This window comes from Liolophura sinensis, chromosome 8, assembly GCF_032854445.1.
Source record: "Liolophura sinensis isolate JHLJ2023 chromosome 8, CUHK_Ljap_v2, whole genome shotgun sequence".
Lineage (NCBI taxonomy): Eukaryota > Metazoa > Mollusca > Polyplacophora > Chitonida > Chitonidae > Liolophura > Liolophura sinensis.
Window position 1 is genome coordinate 30,644,289 of NC_088302.1, and position 25,242 is coordinate 30,669,530.

At 39.2% G+C, this 25,242-nt stretch overlaps 1 protein-coding gene across 2 annotated transcripts in view; it reads left to right on the forward strand.

The window, feature by feature from the left end:
- LOC135472246 (rho GTPase-activating protein 7-like) overlaps window positions 1–25,242 on the forward strand; it is a 40,486-nt gene that overhangs the window by 8,352 nt on the left and 6,892 nt on the right. For both annotated transcript variants that reach the window (XM_064751653.1, XM_064751654.1), the window contains 9 exons: window positions 11,722–11,793; window positions 16,513–16,594; window positions 18,873–18,933; window positions 19,751–20,906; window positions 21,598–21,973; window positions 22,484–22,905; window positions 23,488–23,616; window positions 24,150–24,280; window positions 24,665–24,871. In XM_064751653.1, coding sequence (XP_064607723.1) covers window positions 11,722–11,793; window positions 16,513–16,594; window positions 18,873–18,933; window positions 19,751–20,906; window positions 21,598–21,973; window positions 22,484–22,905; window positions 23,488–23,616; window positions 24,150–24,280; window positions 24,665–24,871 — 2,636 coding nt within the window. The remainder of the gene's footprint in view (window positions 1–11,721; window positions 11,794–16,512; window positions 16,595–18,872; window positions 18,934–19,750; window positions 20,907–21,597; window positions 21,974–22,483; window positions 22,906–23,487; window positions 23,617–24,149; window positions 24,281–24,664; window positions 24,872–25,242) is intronic.

A 25,242-nucleotide genomic window follows, 5' to 3' on the forward strand; every position in this document is an offset into this window, starting at 1 on the left:
CGAATAGGTGAGTAGTCACATGATCAGCAGCGGGATGCTATCCCCATTGTTGTGTTATGTGATAGACCGTTTAAGAACTAGGTTTTGAAGTCCTGTGAAGTCATCAGGCTTCCAGGATTTGAAAGTTAGATGATGGTCAGGGGAGGGGGGAATTGGAGTTGACATAAAGGTATCAGGTTGTTGGGTCTGACCTGGGATAGGTGTATATCCTGTGAAATGATATACAAAATATGTATGGAAAATAAGGTGAGGTACTTGTAGTTTGAAAACAGTGTCCTGAAGTTGAGGTTTAGGTGCATGTGAATCCTGTGTAAATGGCGTAGTAGGCATTGCCAGGTTTTCCTACTTGTGTGAAGGTTCATTCATGTTTACAGCCAGGAAGGATTATATCAGGTTTGTCATGATATTAACCCAATTGATTGATTAACTTTGTTTTTACAGGACTAATATAACTGTTATACATGTAGTAGTCTCAGGGTTTTAACAGGAAAATGATGGAGGAGGGAAATTTCATGTTAATGTGGATATCAAGTTTGGTGTCATTGAAATGGTTTTGCTTCCTGTTTAAAAATTACTAGAACCTTAAAAAATAATTAATTGCACTTTTGTATTAATACCTGTTAAATATAGGTGATTAAAATGTTATAATTTGTATTTAATACCAATTAAATAGGGCTGATTCAAATATATTACTGTTAATACTGTTTACAAATAAATGGATGTGGTTACATTTACCCACTGAACACTTCATAAATCTCAATATACCAACTTGAAATCTGTGGGTAAATTGCTCTGTGTGATATGTCTTACCTTCACATGTTTGTGATACCGAGGGCTCAATGCCTCACTAGGTGGGTGAAGGTGATAAAGTGGTCTGCTATCACCCTGAGCAGCCGGCTCTGCCTGGGGTACCTAGGGGCAAAGGCCAACTAGATAGAGGGCCAGGAATGTGTTTAAGTGGGAAGGATCCCAGACTGTTCACAAAGAGACCATTGACAGTGTTTATACATGCTCTCTGTATCTTGTGTAAACATTCAGGGTTTTGTTTTGCATCATTAACATCCAGGTTTTTCTGTAGAAAATCCTAACAAGAAGGTGAAACATTAATTTTTTTTGTGCTTCAAAACTAATTAGCTGACATGCTTACATGTTTAGTCCCATAAACAAAATTTATCAAAACTCACAAAACCAGGATGAAGTATTCGGCTATTTGAATTGTGGGCAAAATAACAGTAACAGTTTACTACAGCTGTAATTTTACATTGGAAACTCTGGCCAGGTAAATTATTTCATAGTGTGAATTCCTGTCTGGGTTTCCTTGCCTTCATCAGAAAGCTTCACTGTTTAATTTATGGTGCGTTAATTGCAGGTAATGGTTTTACACATGTATATTCATCTTGTCCCCATGGTCTATTCACATAGACACAGAAGTGAAAATATTGTCTAAATAATGTATGAGTTAATATCAAACTCTGCTTCAGGTCCAAAATTTAGGCTTTGTTGACAGTTCACACGTGCTGTGCGGATTGTTTTGTTGTCCGACATACTATAATTTCCTGTCACTATCCACCTCAGTTTTCAAAGCATCGCCCAATCTTGCTCATTTTCCCCTATACCTTCCCATGTTATCTTTCTCCTTGTCGTCAAATTGCCATTGCCTCATGCGAGTGATGCGGCCCGATAATTATGAGCTCGAATAAAGTTTGTCTGGATTTGTTACTGGCTTTCTCTAATTCTGAAAATGTAAAGATGTGTGAAAGTTTCATTTGGGATTTGTAAGCAAGTGGATGGTTACATGTATATATGCAAGACTTCATATGAATTTTATTCAGAATAATCAGTTGTATTGATTTGACCTTGGTACATGTACAAGGCTTCACCATGACAGGGATCAGGGTCAATATTAGAGATGTTTCTTCCAGTTTGGACAATATCATGGCCATTTTTGTCTGTTTTGGCTCTGTCTAAGCAGTTCTGCGAACCTTTCCTCAAAACAGTTCATAATGAATTGAAGTTTCTTTCATGGCTTCATCATAACAAGATAATCATATGGATCAAGTTCAATTTTGGGGATGTTTCATCCATTTTCAGCAAAAGCAATGTTTCCGAAATGCTTGTGCTATATAGTTGATGTTTCAGTGTACTGTACATGTATGTATATATATATATATATATATAGATATTGGCAACACTTATAGATACTAATCCAATCATTGTGCTAAGCAGAGGTGTGAGTATCTATATCAGCATTTCTGTTACATGGAATAAGGGGAGTTGTCATAGAATATTTGTTATACTTTGCGTAGGTCCTTGCCACGGTTTGCACTGAATGGCACTCATATTTATAAAGAGTTTGATTATGTAACTAATCATCACTGCGTAAAAAAAACCCAGCAGTGTTGATGTTCTACATCAATGCTGTATTTGTACTTGTATGTCTAGGTGATGTATATATATATAGATATATTAAGTTCAGTTCGGTACACAGCTTTCTGAACTTAAATACCCCAAGCAGTTTAAATGTTTAGACGGAAATATTACTTCCTGGGACTGAGATGGAGTACAGAGATAACAATGGCACTCTAGGTTTTGATCTGACCTAATCATGTCCGGAATGACTTGAGTGTATTGTTGACAAAAACTCACTTTTCTGAATAGGGGTATTACATCATCCTCATAATTCTGAAATTTACAACAAATCCTTTTTGATTTATATACTTGGGCATGTATATTGGGTCTAGATGGGGTATGTTGGCTTTGTGGTGAGTTCAGAAACACTGTGAAAGAAAATGTATTACAATTGGGAATGCAATCGTTGTAATTTTGAAGCGGATTCACAGGATTAAACGTGTGTGAAACGAATTCACTGTTCATGTGTTGCTCAACTTTTATGAAGTCAGTAAAGCTGAGAGATCAGGTGATGCGATAACGAAGATGAACGGACTGACATGAACAGCACTATCGTGTTGGTCAAAATTCCTGTCTGTTATGTAATACAAAAGTAGATAAGCATAATTTGTGCGCTTCACGTGTGGATTCATTTCTATAAGGCGTATTGTTCGTGTTTGACAAAACGGTCATAAGCCGTACCTGTATCTTTGAACTGTTGAATGTGTATGAAGTCTGTGCAAGTATTTGTACACCTGTTCGCATATCGGTCCAAGTGTGAAAAAAACCTCCACTCCATCAATCATTTTATCAACACTCAGAGACATCAGGCTGAATAAACTGAACAACGTAGAAGATCAGATATCAGTTTTTGGGTTTATATCTCTGCTTGTCCATCTGTTTGATCATCTGTACACCTCAAGGAAATGTTGGCCTGCTCACACAACTTACCAGCAGACTAAGGCATTAGACTGAGATGTTATCTCAACTATGCGTTCGTCCATCTGTCTGTCTGTCTGTCTGTCCATTAATTTGTTCATCTGTGTTTTGACATCTTTCCAGCAATCTAAATAAGACATTGGAGAAAGATGAATGTTGAGCATCTCTTAATCTGATGTTACATCAGTTCACCTTTCTGTCTTCTTGTCCTTATGTCTGTTCATCTAGGATTGTAAACAACTTACTGAACAGCCATAGTCTTCAGCCATAAAAAAGGAAGATTGAGGTAATGCTGTTATTTCAGGGACATCTTAAGGCCTTCAGACCAGTAACTGATCCCTATATTAAAAGGGTGCTGAAAATCCTCCATTTAGGTGTAGGAATATCCATAAAACTCCTAGCTGTGGCTGTCTTCCACATCTTGAAAGCTTACTTTTTTAAAGTTACATATATATGTGAGTAAATTTACCAAAACTTCATGTTAGATCCAAAAACAAGTAGTAACTCTTGGTCTCAGTGATGGGAGAAGTTATGTGATATTTATTAACCGATTGGTTGGTCAACCGTACATCCATTCAGTTTGTCACTGTATGTGATGGTGGGCTTATTCATATGCAGTGTTTTATTGCTGATGTCATAATCTTTATGTCTACTCTCTGGCCAGTCTAGACAGACCACGCAAGTGTTATGTTCAGCTCTCAGTTTCTGGTGTTCAGACTGTCCAGTTGTGTCCTTCAGTAAACGTTTGAAGGAAGAATTGTCAGATGTTGTGTAATTCATATTGCATTTTGTCTGCATGTGAATGTTTTCAGGTTATCTATACTGTTCGAATTCATTTACACTCTACATGTATTCCTGTAGTCCTTATCAGTACACCTTTTGAAGGTTTATCTAGGACTCATATAGTTTGTGATTATGAGTCTCTCTGTTTGTCTGTCCGTCCCTCAGTCTGCCCAAATTCTGGGTTTTTCATTTGTGGTTGGAAACAGCATCAGTTGTGAAACTGCAAAGGAAAGTGGTGAAATGACCACTATTCTGTTTGCAGGTCCGTCTTTGTGTCTGCCCATAAGGCCGTAATATTACTCAGGGTTCTACACATATGGTAATTTTGTTAGAAGGGACATGTTCTGTTAGAAAGGAGGTATTCTGTTACCTGTGTTTGATCTTGCGTGGAAAAAATAGAATGTGGCAAAGGAAATGGAATGCAGTGTTTAGTTAATGTAAATATGTACCATAGACTATTGGTAAGGTACATGTTTCAGATTGATCAACCAAGGCAAATCCCAGCTGGTTTGAAACCAGTCGGCCAATGTCATACTCTCTGTTTGGTATGTCACACAAAGAATGTCCACATGCTGCTCTGCAGCCAAACTGAGGAATGTGCAGCAGCTCAACCTGTGGGAATGCAGCCAGGTGTCCATGGCAACCTAGTATCTGCTCAGATGGCGGGCTCGCCATTGTCTGTTATGACAGGGGTCGGAGGTCGGTTATTTGAGTAATGTCAGGGGTGAGGGTTGGCAGGGTGAAGTCAGCCTGTAGTGTACCACAGCTCTGGCCAGCTGAGGTGTTTTCTTACCTGCTAAACTTTGACATGAATAGTGAAATGGTTTAATGAGAGTGGAGTGGGGGGAAGGCTCAGTTATTCAGGTATGAGAGAGAGGGAGAGTGGCTGTCGGACCCAGCCACTGGCCAGATAGAGTTGTCATTGGGGCTGTAACCTGAGGGGATTTGACAGGAGGTAGACAGATGCTATTCCAAAGCCAGCCGACCAGTCAAACTGGTTAATGAAGCTTCTGAAAAACTGGCCTACTTCAAGAACAAAGATGATGACTACGGACATCCTTGTTCATGTTCTCCGTAACTCACTTTTATCTCTCTCTCTCTTTCTCTGTACTTTTCTCTGTGTGTGTATATAAGTATCAGGGTTGAGTGAGCCCAGAGCCATTGTTACCCCATCCCATTGTGCTGGCTGAGAGGGACTGGCAGGAGTGCTATGAAATTTGACACCTACATTTCTGTGCTCTATGTGTCTTGTGTGTGTAGGGTCTTAGCAGTGTGTTGGACAGGGAGGTCAGTCCGGTCGGGGATCATCCCCCTTGTAAACAGCCCGTGGGACAGCCTGGGCTCCTTAAGACGCCTTTAGCCAGGCCTACCTGATCGCTGAGATCTACACACTACCATTATCTCCTACATATCGCTATATTGTCTGCTCATCGGCTACAGGAATTTACACAGGTGATTTAGATGTAATCGTTCCTCTGAGATTTGTGTTTTGCGCATATAGCTGGCCTTTCTACCACCTGTTGCGGGTACACGTTGTGCTGGTGACATTTGGAGGGTGAGCTTGAGAAATCAGCCGATGAAACTCGCAGTTTGGCCTTGAAGGATTACCTTGTGATGTGGGTTATGGGTTAACGTTTGATAGGCCGGACTCTCCTGGCAGACAGCTGGCCAGGTGTGGTGTTATGGTCTTCTTGTAGCGGCTGTGGTGCCTATGTAGCGTTACCCTGGGTACACAGGGTAATCTGACCCCACCTGGAAGGTACGATACCAACAGACGGTGGGGGCAAGACAGCTTAGGTACATGTATAATCTGTGTTGATCTTGCACAGCTGCACGACTGTGGCTGTTGTCTCTTCTCTGCCGGCACCCCGTCTTTCCATGTGCTGCTGATTGTCACCTCGACTGGCTTAATGAGCAAGTATTGATTGTGTGGGGCGGGAGAGCTGGCCAGTCCGTGGCATATACGCAGGGTGTGGGAGGGAGCTAACTGCTTATGAGGACGTGTACGTGAAAGCTGGCAGAACCCATCTCAACGACTATGTGTAAAGCACAGCCCTTTAGCCAGCAAGTAACAACCGTAGCATGTCCTGGTGGTGCTTGTCATGTAAATTGAAAGAGACCATGCCACAAGCACGACCATATAACGACAACACGCCCAACGATTCCGGGTTTTCGTACACGAGCTGCTACAAGCGACAAAACCGCGGCTACAGTAAGTAGATGCTACATGCGGCATCATTAATATCGGAGGTATAATTACCGATCATTTTTATAATAATAAATGCCGGGCGTCAATTGTATTGTATTTAGCCGTGATGGTTCAGTGGTGATGGGGAGAAGGTTATGTACGTGTATGTGACTGTTTATTATAAACTGGTGTCATTATCTGGGGGCAGGAATGCATGATCAGGTAGGCTGATATTGCGGGATAGGTCAGTAAATCCCCCTCGCCTTACCAAGCACGTAGGTAAGGCAAGATATGCTCCAGTTGTAGCTCTTGTTGTAGGGCTCTCCGTGAACCTTGTCACTAACAGGGAACTGACCCAGATTGTGGCTAGCTACCAGCATGGCACTCCTACACCTACTTTGAGGTACACATGTACATACAGGACAACTGATCACCGCTATGTTGTACACACATTCACCCGGCTGACTGTCGCGTTGACTCGGAATTCTATGTACACACAACAACCAGCAAATACGGTAGAAGTCCCAGAAGCACATGGGTAGGCCTTCAGCAGTAGTGTACATGTAACTCCTCACCTATAGCCTGTTTGTGGGCTAGGATGGCTTGGTTTTGTGCCAGCTAGCACACACGTGCTTAGAAAATTCTTATCCAGCCAGCCTTTACCTGGTCATTATCACTCTTGCTTACCTAGGTTAACGAGCCAGAACATGCGATTAAAAAAACCACACACCTGTTCTTGTTGAGTGACAGAAGCTTCTTGAATGTTGGTTAAAAGTTGTTTTTCCTGCTAATTCAGATTTTAATTTGTCAAAATAATGTGACAGATTGGTAAAAAGAATATTCTTTTAAGGAAGAAACAAGATTTTTTGCTCATTCATTAAATCCAGTGTATTTTTAAGGGAGCAAGGGGCCAAAATATTTGTTCATGGAGAAGACTTAAACTTACATGTATATGTAAATGCCCTCTAATTGTCTCAATTTAAACTTTAGAAGAAGAATTTTTAGAAACATAAAAAACAGCAATTCTATTAATTACTGTTGTAGGGGGAATAAGTATACAAATAATGTTTGGCTCTAAATACACTTATGTGATTGGTGTTTTAACGCCAATCCCAAATTTTTTTCTTAAATACAATAGCAGTTAAGTTTATGAATGGAGATTGGAAATGTTTCCTTTAACGAAATTAAAACCATGCATAAATTGCCCAGAAAATTGCGAAATGCAAATTTCATAGGCGAAAAGATTGAGGAATGAAGATTGAAGATTTTGGATTCTCTCTTCAGTAACTAACTTAACCAACCTGTATTAGATAGGAATTCTAGATGACTTGTGCTGCGTTCAAATGGCTCTATACTGTATATATATTTTTCTCTTGAGGTAAATACAGGAGAATTTTTGTGATTTTTTTTCCATGTAATTTTTTGTCAATGTAATTTATTTCACTTTAAACTTTAAATGATCATTTACATAAAGTCCGAATCCACCTTAAAGTGGTAATTCTTTCATCATTTTGGACTACATCATACTTCCTTGTCATAAGTTGCTGATAACTCTCATTTCAAAGATACCTTTGCTCTTTATAAATAAATGTTTTAAAAGACCAACAAAAAAAAATTACACACGCAACCTAGATAAAATAACCAACATGTCTGTAAATGAAATTTAAGAATTAATGTTGGTTACGACGTCCTTCTATAGTTCTCCAATTTTACATGTAGCTTACAGGTTGCACCTCTAATTCTGTACCCATGCAAGTTCTCAATGAACATTTGTAAGTCTAATTCATTGTGGAAGACTTGAAGGAAGCAGGAAACAGAAGCATTCCTGGGGAGTGAAAATACGCGGGTAAACATGTGAAGTATGTTAAAGTGGTTATATGGATCCCGTTATGTAGCATAAAATTGCAAGCCAGTTCTCCCATCGCTGACCATATGGTATTAATTGGCCTCTGGCCGCAGGGCAAGTAAGAATTTATTCTCAGTCAGGCTAGTCCATAGAAAAGGTCATTCAAGCCCAAAGTTAAAAGCCAGCTTTCCTCACATTTAACCACTGATTGCCCTGGAAGTAGCAGTCGTAGGTATGCGCAGGTTCTGATGCGATTTGACGGACAGCGTTTATGGCACCTATGCCACGGCAAAGAGGTATTACAACTTCCACGAAATGTGTAGATGGTATCTGCAATTGGCAGTGCTGGGTTGTCAAGTGTTTACTGTTGAATGATGGGTGGGACCTGTAAAATATTATTTGTACGCCCTAATTTTTTTCCCTTTACATGTATAATAACATGGTTATGACTGCTATTATAGAGACTGGATTATAAAAAAGATTTTCTTTTTTTAAAGAATTTTCAGCACTGTTAGAATTATGTGTATTTTATTAACTTTGACATAAAAGGAAAGTGTAAAAGATATGAAAAACATGTTCAAGTGCTTACATGTGTTAAATTGGGTGATAAAATAGATCAACCAATATTTTAGCTTGATGTTGTGGGTACACATGCGAATATATAATTGGGGTCTATATCTACGTTTAACACTTACAGTAATTATTTATTTTATCATTTTGCATTTTACTTGAGAATGTTTCATCTCTATGATGTTAGTCTAGTTTGTGGGTGTAGAAAAGTGAACAACTCAATTAAGCTAGGCAAAAGAGTTGTAAGATTTCATGTGGCATAAAACATTTTTGTTCATAAGGCCAGTGCTAGGGTCTGAATTTGCCATATGATGAAGTTTCTCCATGAGAAAAAATTGATGGAATGGATGCTCAAATCTGTATCTCTGTATTTCATTTGCTTCTATTAGCTGCGTTCAAGTCCAGCTCATGCTGGCTTCCTCTCCAGTCGTACGTGGGAAGGTCTGTCAGCAACCTGCGGATGGTCGTGGGTTTCCCCCGGACTCTGCCCGGTTTCCCCCCACCATAATGCTGGCCGCCATCATATAAGTGAAATATTCTTGAGCACGGCGTAAAACACCAATCAAATAAATAAATAAATCTGTTAGCTGCTTCATACATGAAGAACTGTAGGAAAAAAAATAATAAAAGTCAGAAGGCAGCTTAATGATGAAAGGGCAAGAATATCCCTGTCTGCATCTAAAAAATGCATCTAAATACAGTGATTAAATTCAGCACAGCATCTGATGAAATCTCGGCCGATCTACATTTGACAGCAGGGTTAGTGTGGTAAAGCCCTGCATCTGGCCGCCACACAAACCTCTGGTTCACTGAAGTGTTTAGTCTGCACTGACTACTCTATAGGGTCATCCTGCAGGCTGCCCTATCTGTTATATTTATCATGCCCGAATAAGCAATTAATGAAGTTGAACTGAAGTGCACTTGAACTGGGGTGCCTATATAAAGCCCATCAACCAAATCTCTGCATGGGGGATTTTTGTGTGTGTGTACAAGTGTGCATGCGATCCCATTAGAAGTGGAAATTAGGGAAAAATTGATAAGGCTGATGTTTACCTGGGTGGTTATTGATGCCCAGTACTTACACATGAAAGCTTAGCTTCTTTAACCTGTACTATAATACATGTATGCTCACTTGCTCACCAGGTAGTCATGGCTGTTGGTTTATTGATGGTCAGCGATTGTTCAGATTTTATCAGTGACTGTCTGCTCATCAGTCATGATAAAATACCCGCATATCGTTGTCCTTAATGCTGAGACACCTGTCCAGGTGAAGAAGTTTGACCTCATTAATTTGCATATTGTTTGACCTTAGGAAGAGTTAAGCTGTAGTGCTTTGAACTTTGGTTTTTAGAATGAACAAGCCAATGAATCTGATTGGCAGATATATCTCTTTATATATATATATATATTTATATGTATAAAACTGCTTTGAGTTGGTTTTTCTTTTTTTTCTTTTCTTTTTTGGGCTTTTTGGCTGTCAGTCAAAGTATTGAAGCTGACGAAGAAAGCTGATTGCTCAGGGATTACACTTCAATGAAATTGTGGCGATGTGACTTTGAAGAAAATTACATGTTTCAAAATTGAATTTTCCTTTCATGTTGTTGAACAAGTTTTTCCTCACATCTTAAAAAAGGACCTCTAAAAGTGTGTCCTTCTCTCTGATGTTTTAAAGCCAATAAAGTTCTTGCATAAAACAGGACTTGTGCACTTTACCTTAAATATAGATACATGCATATAAAGGAGGCATTCAAACTAGTATCTCAGCTCCTTTTCATGTTAACTATTATCTCAGAATTTATGCTTTTATGATGCTGACATGCCTTTTGAAGATGAACAAGGCAATTAAGACTAAACCACAGGGAAAAAAGAGACCACAGTTGTTTTGGTGTAAGACTGTCTTTGTTATGCATTCCGTGACTGGGTAGTTTGTCAGTTCATGTCGTTAGCCCACTTACTCTAGGCTAATACAGGTGTAAACATGTACCTAAAGCCTCACATTCCTGTACTGAGTCGTTGATACCTATCGTCAGAACAAGGGGACCTCGGGCCACTGCACAGGTCCTCTGTTGCATAAATGAGTGTTGCTATTAAAAATGGGATGCAGTACTGCTGCAGGCTCTCACTGAGGTATTGTTTCTGTGCCTGATGGCTGTGATAAACTAATTACAGTGTGTTTCAGGCGCAAGTTAGCGCACTCAAGGTCTGAAATTGCGTGTGTTTGCCTGCGAGTGTCCCATTAGTAATCAGATGAGAGTCATTAACTGGCAAAGCCTTAACGAGATTCACCTATGGCAGGTGGTAGGACAGGCCCCATTTGTGGTGTGTTCTGATACCCACAGTTTTATAGACCTCGCTTCCTGGGAAACTTTTTATGATCATCAAAATACTTTAATTATGATGTTTCGCTAATTTACCTTACTCTATTTAACGTCCTAATTGATGTAATTTCCCGGAACTGGCAAATACTTTTTTTCCAAGCATAAGTACTCCTATGCAATTTGTCTTTTTTGTTTGCTGACTTTTTTTTTGTAGCATGGTGCAATTTGACAAATTAACATTACAAAAATGTATTTATTCAGTGGTGTTTATGTATATTTTGACAAACAGTAAAATTACTGCACATCCTAACAATATTCTAAAATATCTCCTGTAAACGAAAAGCAGATATAAAAAGTCAGCAAAATCCCCATAATTTGAGTAAATTCTTCAGTACTTGTATATTTTATGTGTAATATACTTTGCTTGTGTGCTGTGTGTGTATTAAAAATCTATTACTATAATTATGTGTAACATTATTTAGATTTAATGGCGGGCAGATTTTATGATCTGCTTATTTGACACAGAAAAATGTTTTCATTTGTGATTTGTGGCAGATGCCTTTTCTTTGATATCCAGTAAAAGTTGCTTTATTGAAATGGTGTTCAATTTTTTTTTAAAAAAATTTGGAATTGGATTGATTGTTTTTGTATGATATTTTCATCCATATTTATATTCTTGTGCGTTGCAGAATTAGAAGCCTCAGAAGCTTGCACTTGGCTGAGGGCCGCTGGTTTTCCCCAGTATGCACAACTCTATGAAGGTATGTCAAATTTCTGATTTATACATGGTAAAATCACAAGCATAAACCCGTACCGCTGATCCAGATCACAAACCCATACCACTGATCCAGATCACAAACTGTTAGCACTGATCCAGATCACAAACCCATACCACTGACCCAGATCACAAACTGTTACCACTGATCCAAACCACAAACACATACCACCGACCCATACTACTGACCCAGATCATAAACTTCTAGCACTGATCCAGATCACAACCCATACCACCGATCAAGATCACAAACCCGTACCACTGATCCAGATCACAAACCCATACTGGTGACCCAGATCACAAATCTGAACCATTGAACCAGATTACAAACCCATACAACTGATGCAAATCACAAACCCGTACCACTGATCCAGATCACAAACCTGTACCACTGATCCATGCCACTTATTTAAGCCAGTGCATTATACAGCTTTGTGTGTTAAACATGGAAGCTAGCATTGTTTTAGCAGCCAGCTGTTGTGGTAACTGTGAACTTAGAGAAATTCCATGGTGTGGGGAATTTTGAAAGTGATATTTTTGTCCCAAAGTGTACTCCAATCCCAATGTAAAAAAGTCTTTTTATGATGAACCATTTGGTGTGGGAGAAAGTGTTTTTTATTAATTGCCACTCCAGTCTTCTCTACTACTAACCGAGAGATGTATATTTTGGGAGGTCTGGTGACTGATGACTGCCTCAGTGTTGGTTGGCTAAGGAACATGGTGTGTTTTAGATCAGATGAGGCCCCCCTAACCCACAGCCCTGTGTGTTTGTTATCAGGGTGGGACGTCTACCCAGTGTCACAGCAATGAGAAATCTAACACATGGCCAATCAACCTAATTGGCAACACTGGAACTATGTCAGCCATTTTGAGCCAGTGGCTCAAGTAATCTACACAGCATTCCACAGTCAATGCCGTTATTCCAGGCTTTTGATCAGATTTTGCTTTGTGTGTTTGTTAAATCTGTTGTGTAGAGAAGATTGTCATGACGAGAGAGAGAGAGACTTAATTGGTTGGAATTTGGTCAGAACTTAGTTGTAGACTTTTACTTGTTCTAAGATAACACCACCTAACAAAATTAGGGCCTTTTTAGCAAAAAATTTTTCAGATAAAGTCCAAAATATTTGATTTTCTTCACAAAACAAAATATTTGAAGACGCTCAAACTTGGGTGAAGTTGTTCTACCACAGCAGAGAATCAGTACCCTAATTCGTCAACCTTTTTGGGTATGAAACAGCAACTTTCAGCGCAATTTATCACATTTTTCATGTGCTATTAGAGACAAAACTACGTTGGTTGAGTGGGCCAGCCTCAGGGCTTTATGAAAGTATGATTTTATTAGTATTCACAGAATAATGCCTCCAGAATGTGCTTGAAAAAACACCTTGCAAGCATGCAAAAAGGTTGAAGAATTACGGTTGTCAAAGTTTGACTCATTTGATGTGTATACGTTTTGGCTAAAGCATGAAAGCTGACCCACCACAGGCTGTGGTTTCAGACGCTCGAGTGTTTCACCAACACCAACAAGTTTGGTGAAATTTCTCACATTTTGTCTAAAGTAATTGAGACAACAGGAAGTTCTTCACGTGATAAGTCATCTGTGTGGAAGAGGCCAGACTATCTTATAGTAACAGTTTCCTTGTATTGGTAAACAAAACACTTGCCAGAGTGAGGCAGGAAATCAGAATTATCAAGATTGCAGGTATTTCCCTGAACATGCTTCCGGATTCATAAGTCTTGTTTTACAGTACATATTTTTCAAGCAGAGATTTTTGTTCTTTGTGATTGTATTTAAACACAGTTTGTGGGTCTGAGCACCAAGGAAATTCATCATAATTTTACATGTATGAAATTTAAAGTGTAACGTACAAGTGTACTTTATGTAGGACATTAATAACAACCAAATAGTTGAAATTCAGAATTAAATTTTATTTTAATAATTGACTATTATTGGGGCAAAGATCATTATTATTTGGACATTCTGGTATTTTTTGGTAGGCTTTTCTTTTTCTTTTTTTCTTTTTCTTTTTTTTTGTTATCAGTGAAATTTCCCATATTCAGTCCTTCACTCAAAGAGTGAAGTTCAGCTCATACTCTAAACCGGGTGGAACTTAAAGATATACCCCCAGTTTGTGTAGACTGTAGTCATGCAGTTTGGACTACACACTAACTGATCTGTGGGTTTCCACAGGTGTCAACAACTGGATATCCGACTGAGTCAGGTCAGGTTTTCCTGTGGTATACACTGAGCATGTGTTACAAACTTTATGTGCATACGGTGTGTGGTGATAAAATGCAGGGCTTGATCAGGAGGCTGAACATCGAAATAACTAGTGTACATTCGATGTCATTATGCACTCTGGGGCCGCTGTGTTAAAAGACAGGCCCATGATTAAAGATTGTATATCATAGACTTCAATGACTGTGTGACTGACCAACTTACACTGCTGCTGCTTGCAGCTATCTATTAAACTGCCTTTATAGCACAGAATACATATACTGATGTGCTGCATGGGTTTAAGCATAAAGGAGGGTAACTTTTATTGTCTGATTTGGAATTATGGTTAAAGGGATTTACAGGAAATAATAGATTAGTGGAAGCAGGTAAATTCCCTGAGAAAGTGCAGTAATCAAGGGAGGAGGGGCTAGCTGGAAATATGAAAAAGGATGTACAAACTGCCCTTCTTGAGGCCATTTTGTTTGAGAAGGGTGTTAAGATTTCATAATTTCATACCTCCCCAATGTCAGTAGTGCTCAGAACGGAAAAAATCTACCAAAAAGAACTTTTTGAGCACAAGAAGCTCATTGATGCATAACATTTGATTATATTGACCCACTTGGGTTGACTTGAAAATATTTTATTTATTTGATCAGTGTTTTACAGCGTACTCAAGAATATTTCCCATACACAACAGCAACTGACATTAACAGTACCAGGTATATGTGGGTATAGTTAGAGAGGTTGTGACAGGAAGTGATGTGAATTACTGTTGGGTAATTAATAGAACAATCCAGTGAAGACTGGCATATTGTATCAGGAGAACAATGGGGGTTAAATTACTGGCACCGGTACTGATTATGTTAGCTGGATTGGCTTGTTAAGGGACACCCATGTACTGTAAGCGTGCATGAGGGACTTCATCACTGGCTGACTTCATCACTGACTATTGACTTGCATACTCATGTACAGTGACTTGTCAAACTTTTTGTCTGTTTTAATTGTACACTCTTGATGTTATATATATTACGTTATTAACATTTATAAAGTAGGATGATTCTATTTTTCCCGTACTTGAGAAGGCCTGCCAGCAACCTGCGGATGGTTGTGGGTTTCCCCGCTGGGCTCTACCCAGTTTCCACCCACCATAATGCTGGCCACCATCGTATAAGTGAAATATTCTTGAGTACGGCATAAAACACGAATCAAATAAATAAATAAATTCAGTTTTTCTGCTTGAATGTAATTTTTCTGTGTTATCCAAGATAAACTGACCCGTAGAAAAGATAGTATACAGTGAAACTGAAATTTTGCTCCAGTCTCCACAATTTGTTGTGGCATATGCCATGGCGCAGTGAACCAGGAGCCTCTCACCAATGTGGTTGTAAGAGTTCAAGTTCAGCTAATAGTGGCTTCCACGCCAGTCGTACGTGTGAAGCTCTGCCAACAACCTGCCGATGGTCGTGGGTTTCCCCCGAGCTCAGCCCGGTTTCCTCTTGCCATAATGCCACTGTCGTATAAGTGAAATATTCTTGAGTACTGCGTAAAACATGAATGAAATAAATAAATAAATATTTTATTTTTTTTTATTTATTTGATTGGTGTTTTACGCCGTACTCAAGAATACTTCACTTATACGACGACGACCAGCATTATGGTGGGTGGAAACCAGGCACAGCCCGGGGGAAACCCACAACCATCCTCAGGTTGCTGGAAGATCTTCCCACGTACGGCCGGAGAGGAAGCCAGCATGAGCTGGACTTGAACTCACACCGACCGAATAAATAGATATTCTAGCATACTATTGTATACCACAGTTATCATATGGATGTATGATAATAGATCCTTATAGTACCTAAGTCTATTGGTCCACTTTATATTGTGATAATTTATCTTTTAAAGTTGCAGGATGTTATGTACCATGTGCATGTATGTAAGTAATCAGTAAATATTTTTACCCGGGGCCTCCGTGGCTCAGTCGGTTAGCGCGCTAGCGCTGCGTAGTGACCCAGAAGCCTCTCACCAATGCGGTCGCTGTGAGTTCAAGACCAGCTCATGCTGGCTTCCTCTCCGGCCGTACGTGGGAAGGTCTGCCAGCAACCTGCGGATGGTCGTGGGTTTCCGCCGGGCTCTGCCCGGTTTCCACCCCCCATAATGCTGGCCGCCGTCGTATAAGTGAAATATTCTTGAGTACGACGTAAAACACCAATCAAAAAAAAAAAAAAAAAAAAATATTTATACCAGGCTAGTGTGTGTACATGTATATTATAAAACATCCATGTGCATGCTAATGCAGGTAATTAATATGTAATATGTATATAATATGCATCAGGCCACTAACACCTGTACATGTTTTACATTGTTCAGTGAAAATGTATCACTAGCCACATACATAGCGTTATCAATTACTATGCATTAAGTGTACATACCATGCAGACTTTGATATATATATGGACTAAGATAGAAATTATCTGTTCTGTTTTTCAGATGGCCTGTTTCCCATCGAGCTGACCAGTGTAGAAGTGGACCATGACTTTTTAGACTCAGATTCTATTCAGCCCTTGTATAGGTAAGTTTATAGTTACACTGAATATTTTGTTATTTGTCAGATTAAAGTGTTGTGAAATTTAAAAATCATTTGTTTGTAGAATATCATAGCATAGCTGAGTTGTCTCCCAAACAAACCCCTTTGGTCACCTATTTGGTCTCTACGGGCACTTGCTAATGTATGTGACATCACCATAGCAGATCAAACAAAAATGTCAGCCATATTGGAGACTTTATTAACATTGACCTATATAGAGCAGTTCTCCACAATGGTGGTGTATTTTCTGATCACTCTTGACATAACAAATAATAAAGAGAGTTAATTTGTTTTCTAGCTCTCAGTAAGTAATTTCCTGAAACAAGAAAGTTTTCTATTGATACTTGTAGTCACAGTTAACAGGAGTTATATCAGCACAGTCATTCTGACAAAAAGTTGTTCCAACTTTTTCCTTTATAATGTCATTAATTTGGTTAATCATGCATCAAAAACTGATGTCTGATGACAAAAAGGCACAAAAAAGACAAAGAAAATTCCTGAAGTAGTTATGTGTATATAGTATAGACAAAAAGGGCCTGTTCCAATTTTTCCTGTACAGAGACATGTGCAGGCATTAAGTGTGTCACATGTTTGTATTGGACCATGTAACTATTGTGAAGATTGGTGTGTTTGTGTGTATCATGTAAACACCACATGTAAGCCTCCAAACAGTGCTGTTATCAATCAAGCCCTTGTTGAGTCTGTGTCCCCCCTTCACATTTGGTCCCTTGTTGAGTCTATGTGTCCCCCCTTCACATTTGGTCCATGTCAATCAAATTAGGAGAGTCTTTGTTTTCATTTGAATGTGAAATGTTTGACATGTGGAATTGTTATGTTTACACATCTGTTGTTGAACTATTACCTTGTCTGTCACTACAGTAACTATCTTTTACATCCATTTTAGGTCAGTCAGTCCATTTTAACAATATTCAAACTATCCCCTCTGTAATTCTTAAAAAATTTTCAAGCAAAATTGCGAATTTTGAAATTTATGCATCAAAGTTCAATTCTAATTTTGAGTTATATCTGAAAGTACAGTTGTTGTTGTTGCTTTTTCCACATCCAAAATGTTGATAAATTGTTTTATATTTTTAAATTATACATTTTATTTATACAAATATTTATGTGTAAATTTACAGGTATATTATATAAAGATATATTAGTACTGATGAGACAGCTTATGATTTCTATCACTCTTATTATATTAAAATTGTTTTGTTAGAGTTTTGGCCAGACACAATATCCTGTGACATACCCATTTATCTCCGCCCATCGCAAAATGTTATATTTGAAAACTTACAGAATTTTAAAAATTTTATGCTCCAACGTGCATTAAATGACGTATTACATCCTTAATTAATTTACATCCTGAAAAGTGAGATTTTCTCTTTCTCAGTTCAAATTCATTTAATTCACCAGGAGCAACGTGATGCAAAAGGAGTGTTTATCAAAATGTGTATCGTGTTTACCCTAATACTGACTGAAAGTGTATCATTGAAGGTAGACCTATTTTTTGTCAGTTTGAAGAAAAAAGTTTTTTTAAGAGTATCCTGTTTCTTGCGAACTTTGTCCTGAGACAAGACACCAGAATTTTTCTGGAAGAAAAAAAATGGTGTTTTTTTTTTTCTTCGGGATGTTTTAATGAACATTTTTGGCAGTTTATATTGAGTTGGCTGTTGGTATTGCATTCCCAAATATACACTTACTCGCACTTTTAGGTGCCATGTCATTCTGACCCAGAACAAGCCAGAGATCTGCTCACAGCCAGAAACTTCATCTGCAAGCAAAATCTCTGCCTGACATTTATGGCTGAATGTCACATTAAAAGCTTCTTTATTGGGTTGTATTTTGCCTTCCTGAAGTTTCAAGTAGAAACTGTTGACAGCCAAACTATTGTGTATGAAATTTATTTCGCCAACCGATAGACATAAACATTCAGGCTGGTTTAGGAAGACATGACTTCAACTGTTGCATGTTTTAGAGGTTGGGTTGACTTGCCTAATGAGAACTTGCTGAAATGTGCCTAATTTTAGAAGTTGCTAAAATGTGCCTAATTTTAGAACATTATGTACTGACCCATAATGGCCACACATACCTGGTTGGACAAAAAACCCCATATAATATTAACTTTATTTCATTTTGATTTGCTTCAACCTAATATTAGCCACAGAGTGCAGTACAAAAATCAATAATTAAATAATTAACACTATCTACAAGTTCAGTGTGTTTGGTGTATTTATATCGAGCTATTTATATTTTACAGGCGACTGAACACATTAAACAAATGTGCTCTTTTGAAAGTAGAGGCTCCATCCAGGAAAGTGGTGAGTTTTTGTCAACATCTGTGTTTGAGGAAAACGTGTGTTCTAAATCCAGTTGCAAGTTTTTGTTGTTTTTTTTTTTTTTGAACTTATGATATAGCAAAGGTTGATTACCCCAATTCTTCTAAAATTTAGGACAGATGTTAGTTGTGTTGAAAAGTTGAATATTACATATCTTTACCAGCCTTTTAGAAAGGTACAGATGTGAGTATGTTGTTCATTAGATGGTCTAACCATGTGAGAAAAATGAAACTAAATATTCCAGGTAGAATTACATATATACTGGCTAAAATAACCAGACCAGGTGTCCCAGATTTTTAGAAGAAATAAGGTAGACTCTGATCTTGTCACGTATGAGTAGAAGTTGCTGTCAAATTAAGTTCTTATCTTTTAGATCATTTGCTTTATCCAAACATCTTTTCTCAGTGCCTGGCACAAATATATGATAGGATTCTTGCAGTGAGTGCCCATATTTGAATTAGGGCTAAATCACACAATTGCTTATCTAATATTAGGTTAAATACGTGACTTGGATTTAATATAATACAAATCTTGACCGAGGAATGAGCGGTACTAAATCACACATTTACATCATCAAATCAACCAAAATAAATTAAAAGAAAAATTATCTTAACTTAAAGTTATTTCATCTTAATTTTGGTGGGGTTTTTTTTTTGGTTTTTTATCCTTGGCATAATTTGGGCACCTATTAAGGGTATGAGAAAATTGCCTGCATGTGACGTTAGCTGCTGTCGCTATTTTCATGCAGGAATTTCTGATGATGTCTGATTTCTGACATTGATTTTTGTGCCTGCTTCAGACGGATGACTCAGATGAAGAGGACCAGTGTGCTCTCAGTGACAAGTGGAAATATCTGCGCACAAGTCGTCGCTGGTCACGGAAAGATCTGGACATTGGTCAGTGTGTGGCCCACAGCCCAGTGCTGCGCTCAGCCAGTAGCCATGACAGCCTTCTGACCGATCAGGACAGTGTGGGAATGACCGGTGATGTCCGCAAGGGCGATTCGCGCGGACAGAGGCAGCCAAACAAGATGTCACAGCCCAGCACTCTGACCACGGACTCCAACCAGAAAATGAAACGTTCCACATCTGGTTCTTTCATAGTGAGTCCAAGATTGAGGAGAGCCGCCAGCGAAAGGATCAAAAGTGCGCGTAATTTGCTGAAAAGGGTTGAAAGCTTTAAAAGAAGTCGAAGTCGAAAGGCTCCCACAAACATTTCTCAGATTAGCCAGCCTGTCATTGTGGACTCCAAAGACATGCAGGCCAAGATACAGCATTTGAACTGTAAGGAGATTACTCCCTGCCCTGACACAACAGCAGCGACAAGTCCGGAAGTTGTTAGCAGTCCGGAACTTCCGAGAAAGGTGGATAACGGCACAAATTCCCACCTGGGATTTGCCTCGGCGTCATCTGAGGACATGTCTGATAATTCTAGGACGTCCCCTGAATTGGGGGAGAAAGGTGATAGTAAGACATTGGACCGACCCAAACCCCTTCCTCCAGCTGACCTGTTCACCCCTCTGTCACATACAGAGATGGACAGCTCCACACAGGCAATCTCCACAGCAGCCAGAGCCGCTGTGGAGAACCGAATCTCCCGGCGGTCCAATCGGATTAGTCATTTTGCCAATTCCCCAGAGCTGCCGCACCACTCAGATATTCCCTTACAAACTTACTACTTACCTCAGGATTATATTCCTGGAAGTTTTCCAAAAGAACTCTCCAAAGGCAGTGGGGAGGCGGAGCCGTGTGCGCGGGTGAGGTTACGGACAGTCAGCGGGAGTCCCGAGGTGGACCAGGCGCAGTCGGCCACCAGTGACCACCGTGCTAGCGTCTACGACAACGTTCTCACGGACGACGAGTTGGCAGCGGCACACAAAGAGCTGGATATTATACTCCATGAACTGTTCCAGGATATCAACGGCTTGAGCCATGTTCTTAACTCCAGTGAACCTGGTAAGCTGTTAAATTCACTCTGCTTTTGGCAGTTGAGGGTAAAAGTGTTCTTCAATATGTTCAAAAAGTTTTACAAACTCTGAAGCTACCAAATTCAGAATCTATCCACAAACACACCTCTCCCACACAGAAGCATCACACCAAACCTGAAAAAAGGAGTCTGATCAAGTTTAAATACCTTATTTAACCTCCATCCACTATTACTTAACACTGCTCTCACCACTATCGCCCTAGGGGTGATGTCAAAATTGTCAGGCGTCTATTCTCAGGGTTGAACATTAGACAGATGAAAAGCTGTGAGATCATATTCTATGATCTGTGCCTTTGATTCTTGATTCTTGATTATTGATTATTCTGCTACAGTGTAGTCCAAGATGTAATTTCAAACGTAGATATTGAGTGACTATATACTGTCTCATTTAAATTACAGTGTACATTTGCCAGCAACTTGTGGGTGGTCATGGGTTTCTGTTGGGCTCCGCCCAATTTCCTCCCAACATAATGCTGACCACCGTCATATAAGTGAAATATTCTTGGGTACGGTGTAAAACAGCATTTAAATAAATAAATAAATTTAATCACAACTGTGAAACAATGAAGATATGCATTACCAGAGTGCTAGTTATTCCATTTTGAAAATTCCTTGAAATACATTCAGAAATTTCCAGAAGTCAGTTAATCAATTTTTCAGAAATGACAGATACATCAGAGAGTACAGCTCCCCTAGTGGTAGATTCAGACGACAGTCTTCCTAAACCTTCTCCTGTGAAGGATGAAGTGAGTGACGGCAGAGGTAGCTTGTCGTCGCCCGGAGAGGGTGTGACTTCGACATGGCCTCAAGATGGGGGGACTTCACAGGGAGAAACTGGCAATGTGTCACTACAGTGCGAGTTTGGCACTGTGTCGTCACAGGGCGAGTTTGGAACTGTGTCGTCACAGGGCGAGTTTGGAACTGTGTCGTCACAGGGAGAGTGTGGGACTGTGTCATCACACAATGCTAGCGAGATTGAGGGCAGCAGAGAGAGGCGTGACTCGGGGGTGGGGTCATCGCTAACCAGAGCTCCCAGGTGAGGGGAATAATGGGAATTGAACATAGTTTTATTTGTCGAATTGATTTTTGCTCAGTTTGAACCCACCAATGTACTGTCCATTTTCCTCCACCACTAAACTAGAACTTGACCAGAAGTAAAAATATTTGAGCATGACACGTAACAAAAAAAGTAAAACAAATTTATAAATCAGTAATATATTAGTTACCTTTCAGAGGATCAGTTCATTTCCTAAGAATTCTGAAATTCCATTCACTACAGATTTGCATTTTATCTTGAGATTTTGTTATGAAAAAGTTATAGTTTTTTATGCAAATAATTGTTTGAAATTTTTTTATAGAGAAGGGATAATTTTGTATGTAAATTTACACTGGAAGTGTGAGCTACATTTAATGTGTAGACTTCTACACTAGAATAGTGCAAGAAGAAATAACACGCACAGGGATTGAAACAGTAAGTAAGTGATAATAATGGATGTCAATCAACATTATGCTGCATAGAAACTGCATTTGCATTTTTTTCAATCAGTGACAGAAGGCGCACAAGAATCCGATGGCACAGTTTCCAGAAGTCTCACCGACCAAGCTTTAACAGCCGGAGTCTTCAGATTATTGGATTTTCTGCTGGGCAGCTCATGGTGCTAAAGAAACTAGCCATGGTAAAACTAACCGCCATAATGGAGAAGTATTCTCCGGTCAACAGGACAGGCTGGAATTGGGTGGTCAACCGTTTGATGAAACGCCCCAAAACCCCCGATTACAAGGATAAGAACATCTTTGGAGTGCCTCTGCTGGTGACACTACAGAGATCGGGGCAACCTATCCCACAGTGCTTGCTGTATGCAATGCGCTTTCTCAGGAAAACCTCTAAGGACGCAGTGGGAATATTCCGCAAATCAGGAGTACGATCGAGGATACAAAAGTTACGAAATGATCTCGAGCAAAGACCCGGTAAGAAAGTTGTAAATTCCAAGAAGAAACTTGTAAACTAAAATACATGTAGGTTGTACATCGTGCCTGAATTTGTTCCTTCATGATTGGAAATCGTCTGGTTTAATTTGCAGATTACATTTTTGACGGAAATTTAATCTGCTATGAACAGACTAGATTTTTTTTTTTAGTTTTCTTCTTAAAAACTATCCATAGCACTACAAAGGTTTGAGTAACAGCAGTAACATTATTACATCTCAGTAGAAAGGTTTGAGTAACAGCAGTAACATCTCAGTACAAAGGTTTGAGTAACAGCGGTAACATCTCAGTACAAAGGTTTGAGTGACAGCAGTAACACCTCAGTACAAAAGTATTACATGTTCTTATTACAGAAGGTTTGAGTAACAGCAGTAGTATCTTATTACAAAAGTATTACATGTTCTTGTTACAGAAGGTTTGAGTTACAGCAGTAACATCTCATTACAAAAGTATTACATGTTCTTGTTACAGAAGGTTTGAGTAACAGCAGTAACATCTCAGTACAAAGGTTTGAGTAACGGCAGTAACATCTCAGTACAAAAGTATTACATGTTCTTGTTACAGACCAGGTAAACTTTGTAGATGAGCTGCAGGCCTATGACGTCGCTGATCTACTGAAGCAGTACTTCAGAGAGTTACCTGAGTGTCTGCTGACCAACAAGCTCTCAGAGACATTCATCAGCATATTCACCTGTAAGTGGGCAGTTTCTAGATGGAGCTGTCAATTTTAAACACTCTTGAGATAGCTTTTATCTCCACCTCCACCAAGGAAGTTGTATCTTTGCTGGCATTTGTGTTACGCTAGATACCAGAATTTTTGAAATTGTTCTTCATTGCCAGAAAGGCTACATATTTTGTTTTTACATTGTGATGATGCCAAGCAGAGTGTTCTCCCTTTGTTGGAACTTCACTGGCAGTCACAGAGATACAGGATTTCATTTGCACTGTTTCGCTTGCACAATAATGAATTAAAAATTAAGTGTGATTGTGTATGGGGTGAAGATTCCTCAGATAAAAGATAAATAGTAGCCATTTGGATGGAAAAAAATAATGGCAGAATGTATTTCTAATAAATGTGGTGAATATACGGAAATATGAGTAAAATATATTGGGTAAATGGGTCACTAAACTTCATTCATTGCAATAATGGAAAGTGTATTCATTGAGTTTAGGCTTTACAGATGTGATTAACTTGTGATGTTAATCTTGTGAGTTTGTACCGGCAGATGTTCCCCCTGACCTAAGGCTGGAGGCGCTTCAATCAGCGGTGATTCTCATGCCAGATGAAAACCGTGAAGTTCTTCAGTCTCTCCTCCTCTTCCTCAGTGACATCTCCCTGTCCTCAGATGAGCACCAGGTATGTGTGATAACAGTAACTCTCATGCCACTTTTTTTTTGTTTTGTTAAGAATATCTCAGTTTAAACCACCAATTCACGAGGCTGTGTGATCGAATCCAGTTCAAGCAGGCTTGAGCGCTGTTTCATCTATATAAGGGAAGTGTGATTAAGACATAAATAAATCAGTCTGAACATTTCTTGTGTTTTTTGAGTGTTGAGTTAAAATGGTAGGTTGATTGATTTTTCTACCATGGCCTTAGCCAGTTTTACACAGAAAAAATTAATTGTGATTTTATGCATTGATGTATCTGAACACCTCAGTGAATAAAAATCCTATTCTGAACAAATTTTCAAAATATCAGGTAATGTTCATTAAAATTTTTTGTATTACACATGTTCACAGATGACAGCCAGCAACCTTGCAGTCTGTTTTGCCCCATCACTATTTGCGATCTGCGGCACTCGCAGTCTACCACCCACGGCCAGCCCTCGTATGAAACGTTCCAACAACAAAGGCCTTGGGGTGCCGGATCAGAGAGAACTTTTAGACCAGAAAGCTGCTCATGAGTGTCTCACCATGATGATTGTACAGTGTAAACAACTGTTCATGGTAAGACTTCCATCTTCAGCTTTTACTGTTGGCATTTCACCGGTTACATGTGACCATTTGCCAGCTATCTTACTGTCATCGCTGCTCTGGTTTTACTCTCTATGCTGTAGATCTATCATTATATTGTATTCCTGCATAAATCAGGATTCTGCTGGTGGACTAAGCATCCCAAAGGCCTGGTCCCTTTGCATTGTTTTAATGTGATTGTATGCTAAATGTGATGACAACACAGCATTTTGGGTAATTCTAGGCTAGTGACGTCTGATAAATTTCAATTAACATCAGTGCATTTTTTTTTTTTTACCTAGTTCTACTTCAGCCTTGGGGCAAGGGGGCATGTCGATTGCTACTATTAATGCATTTACGTAAAC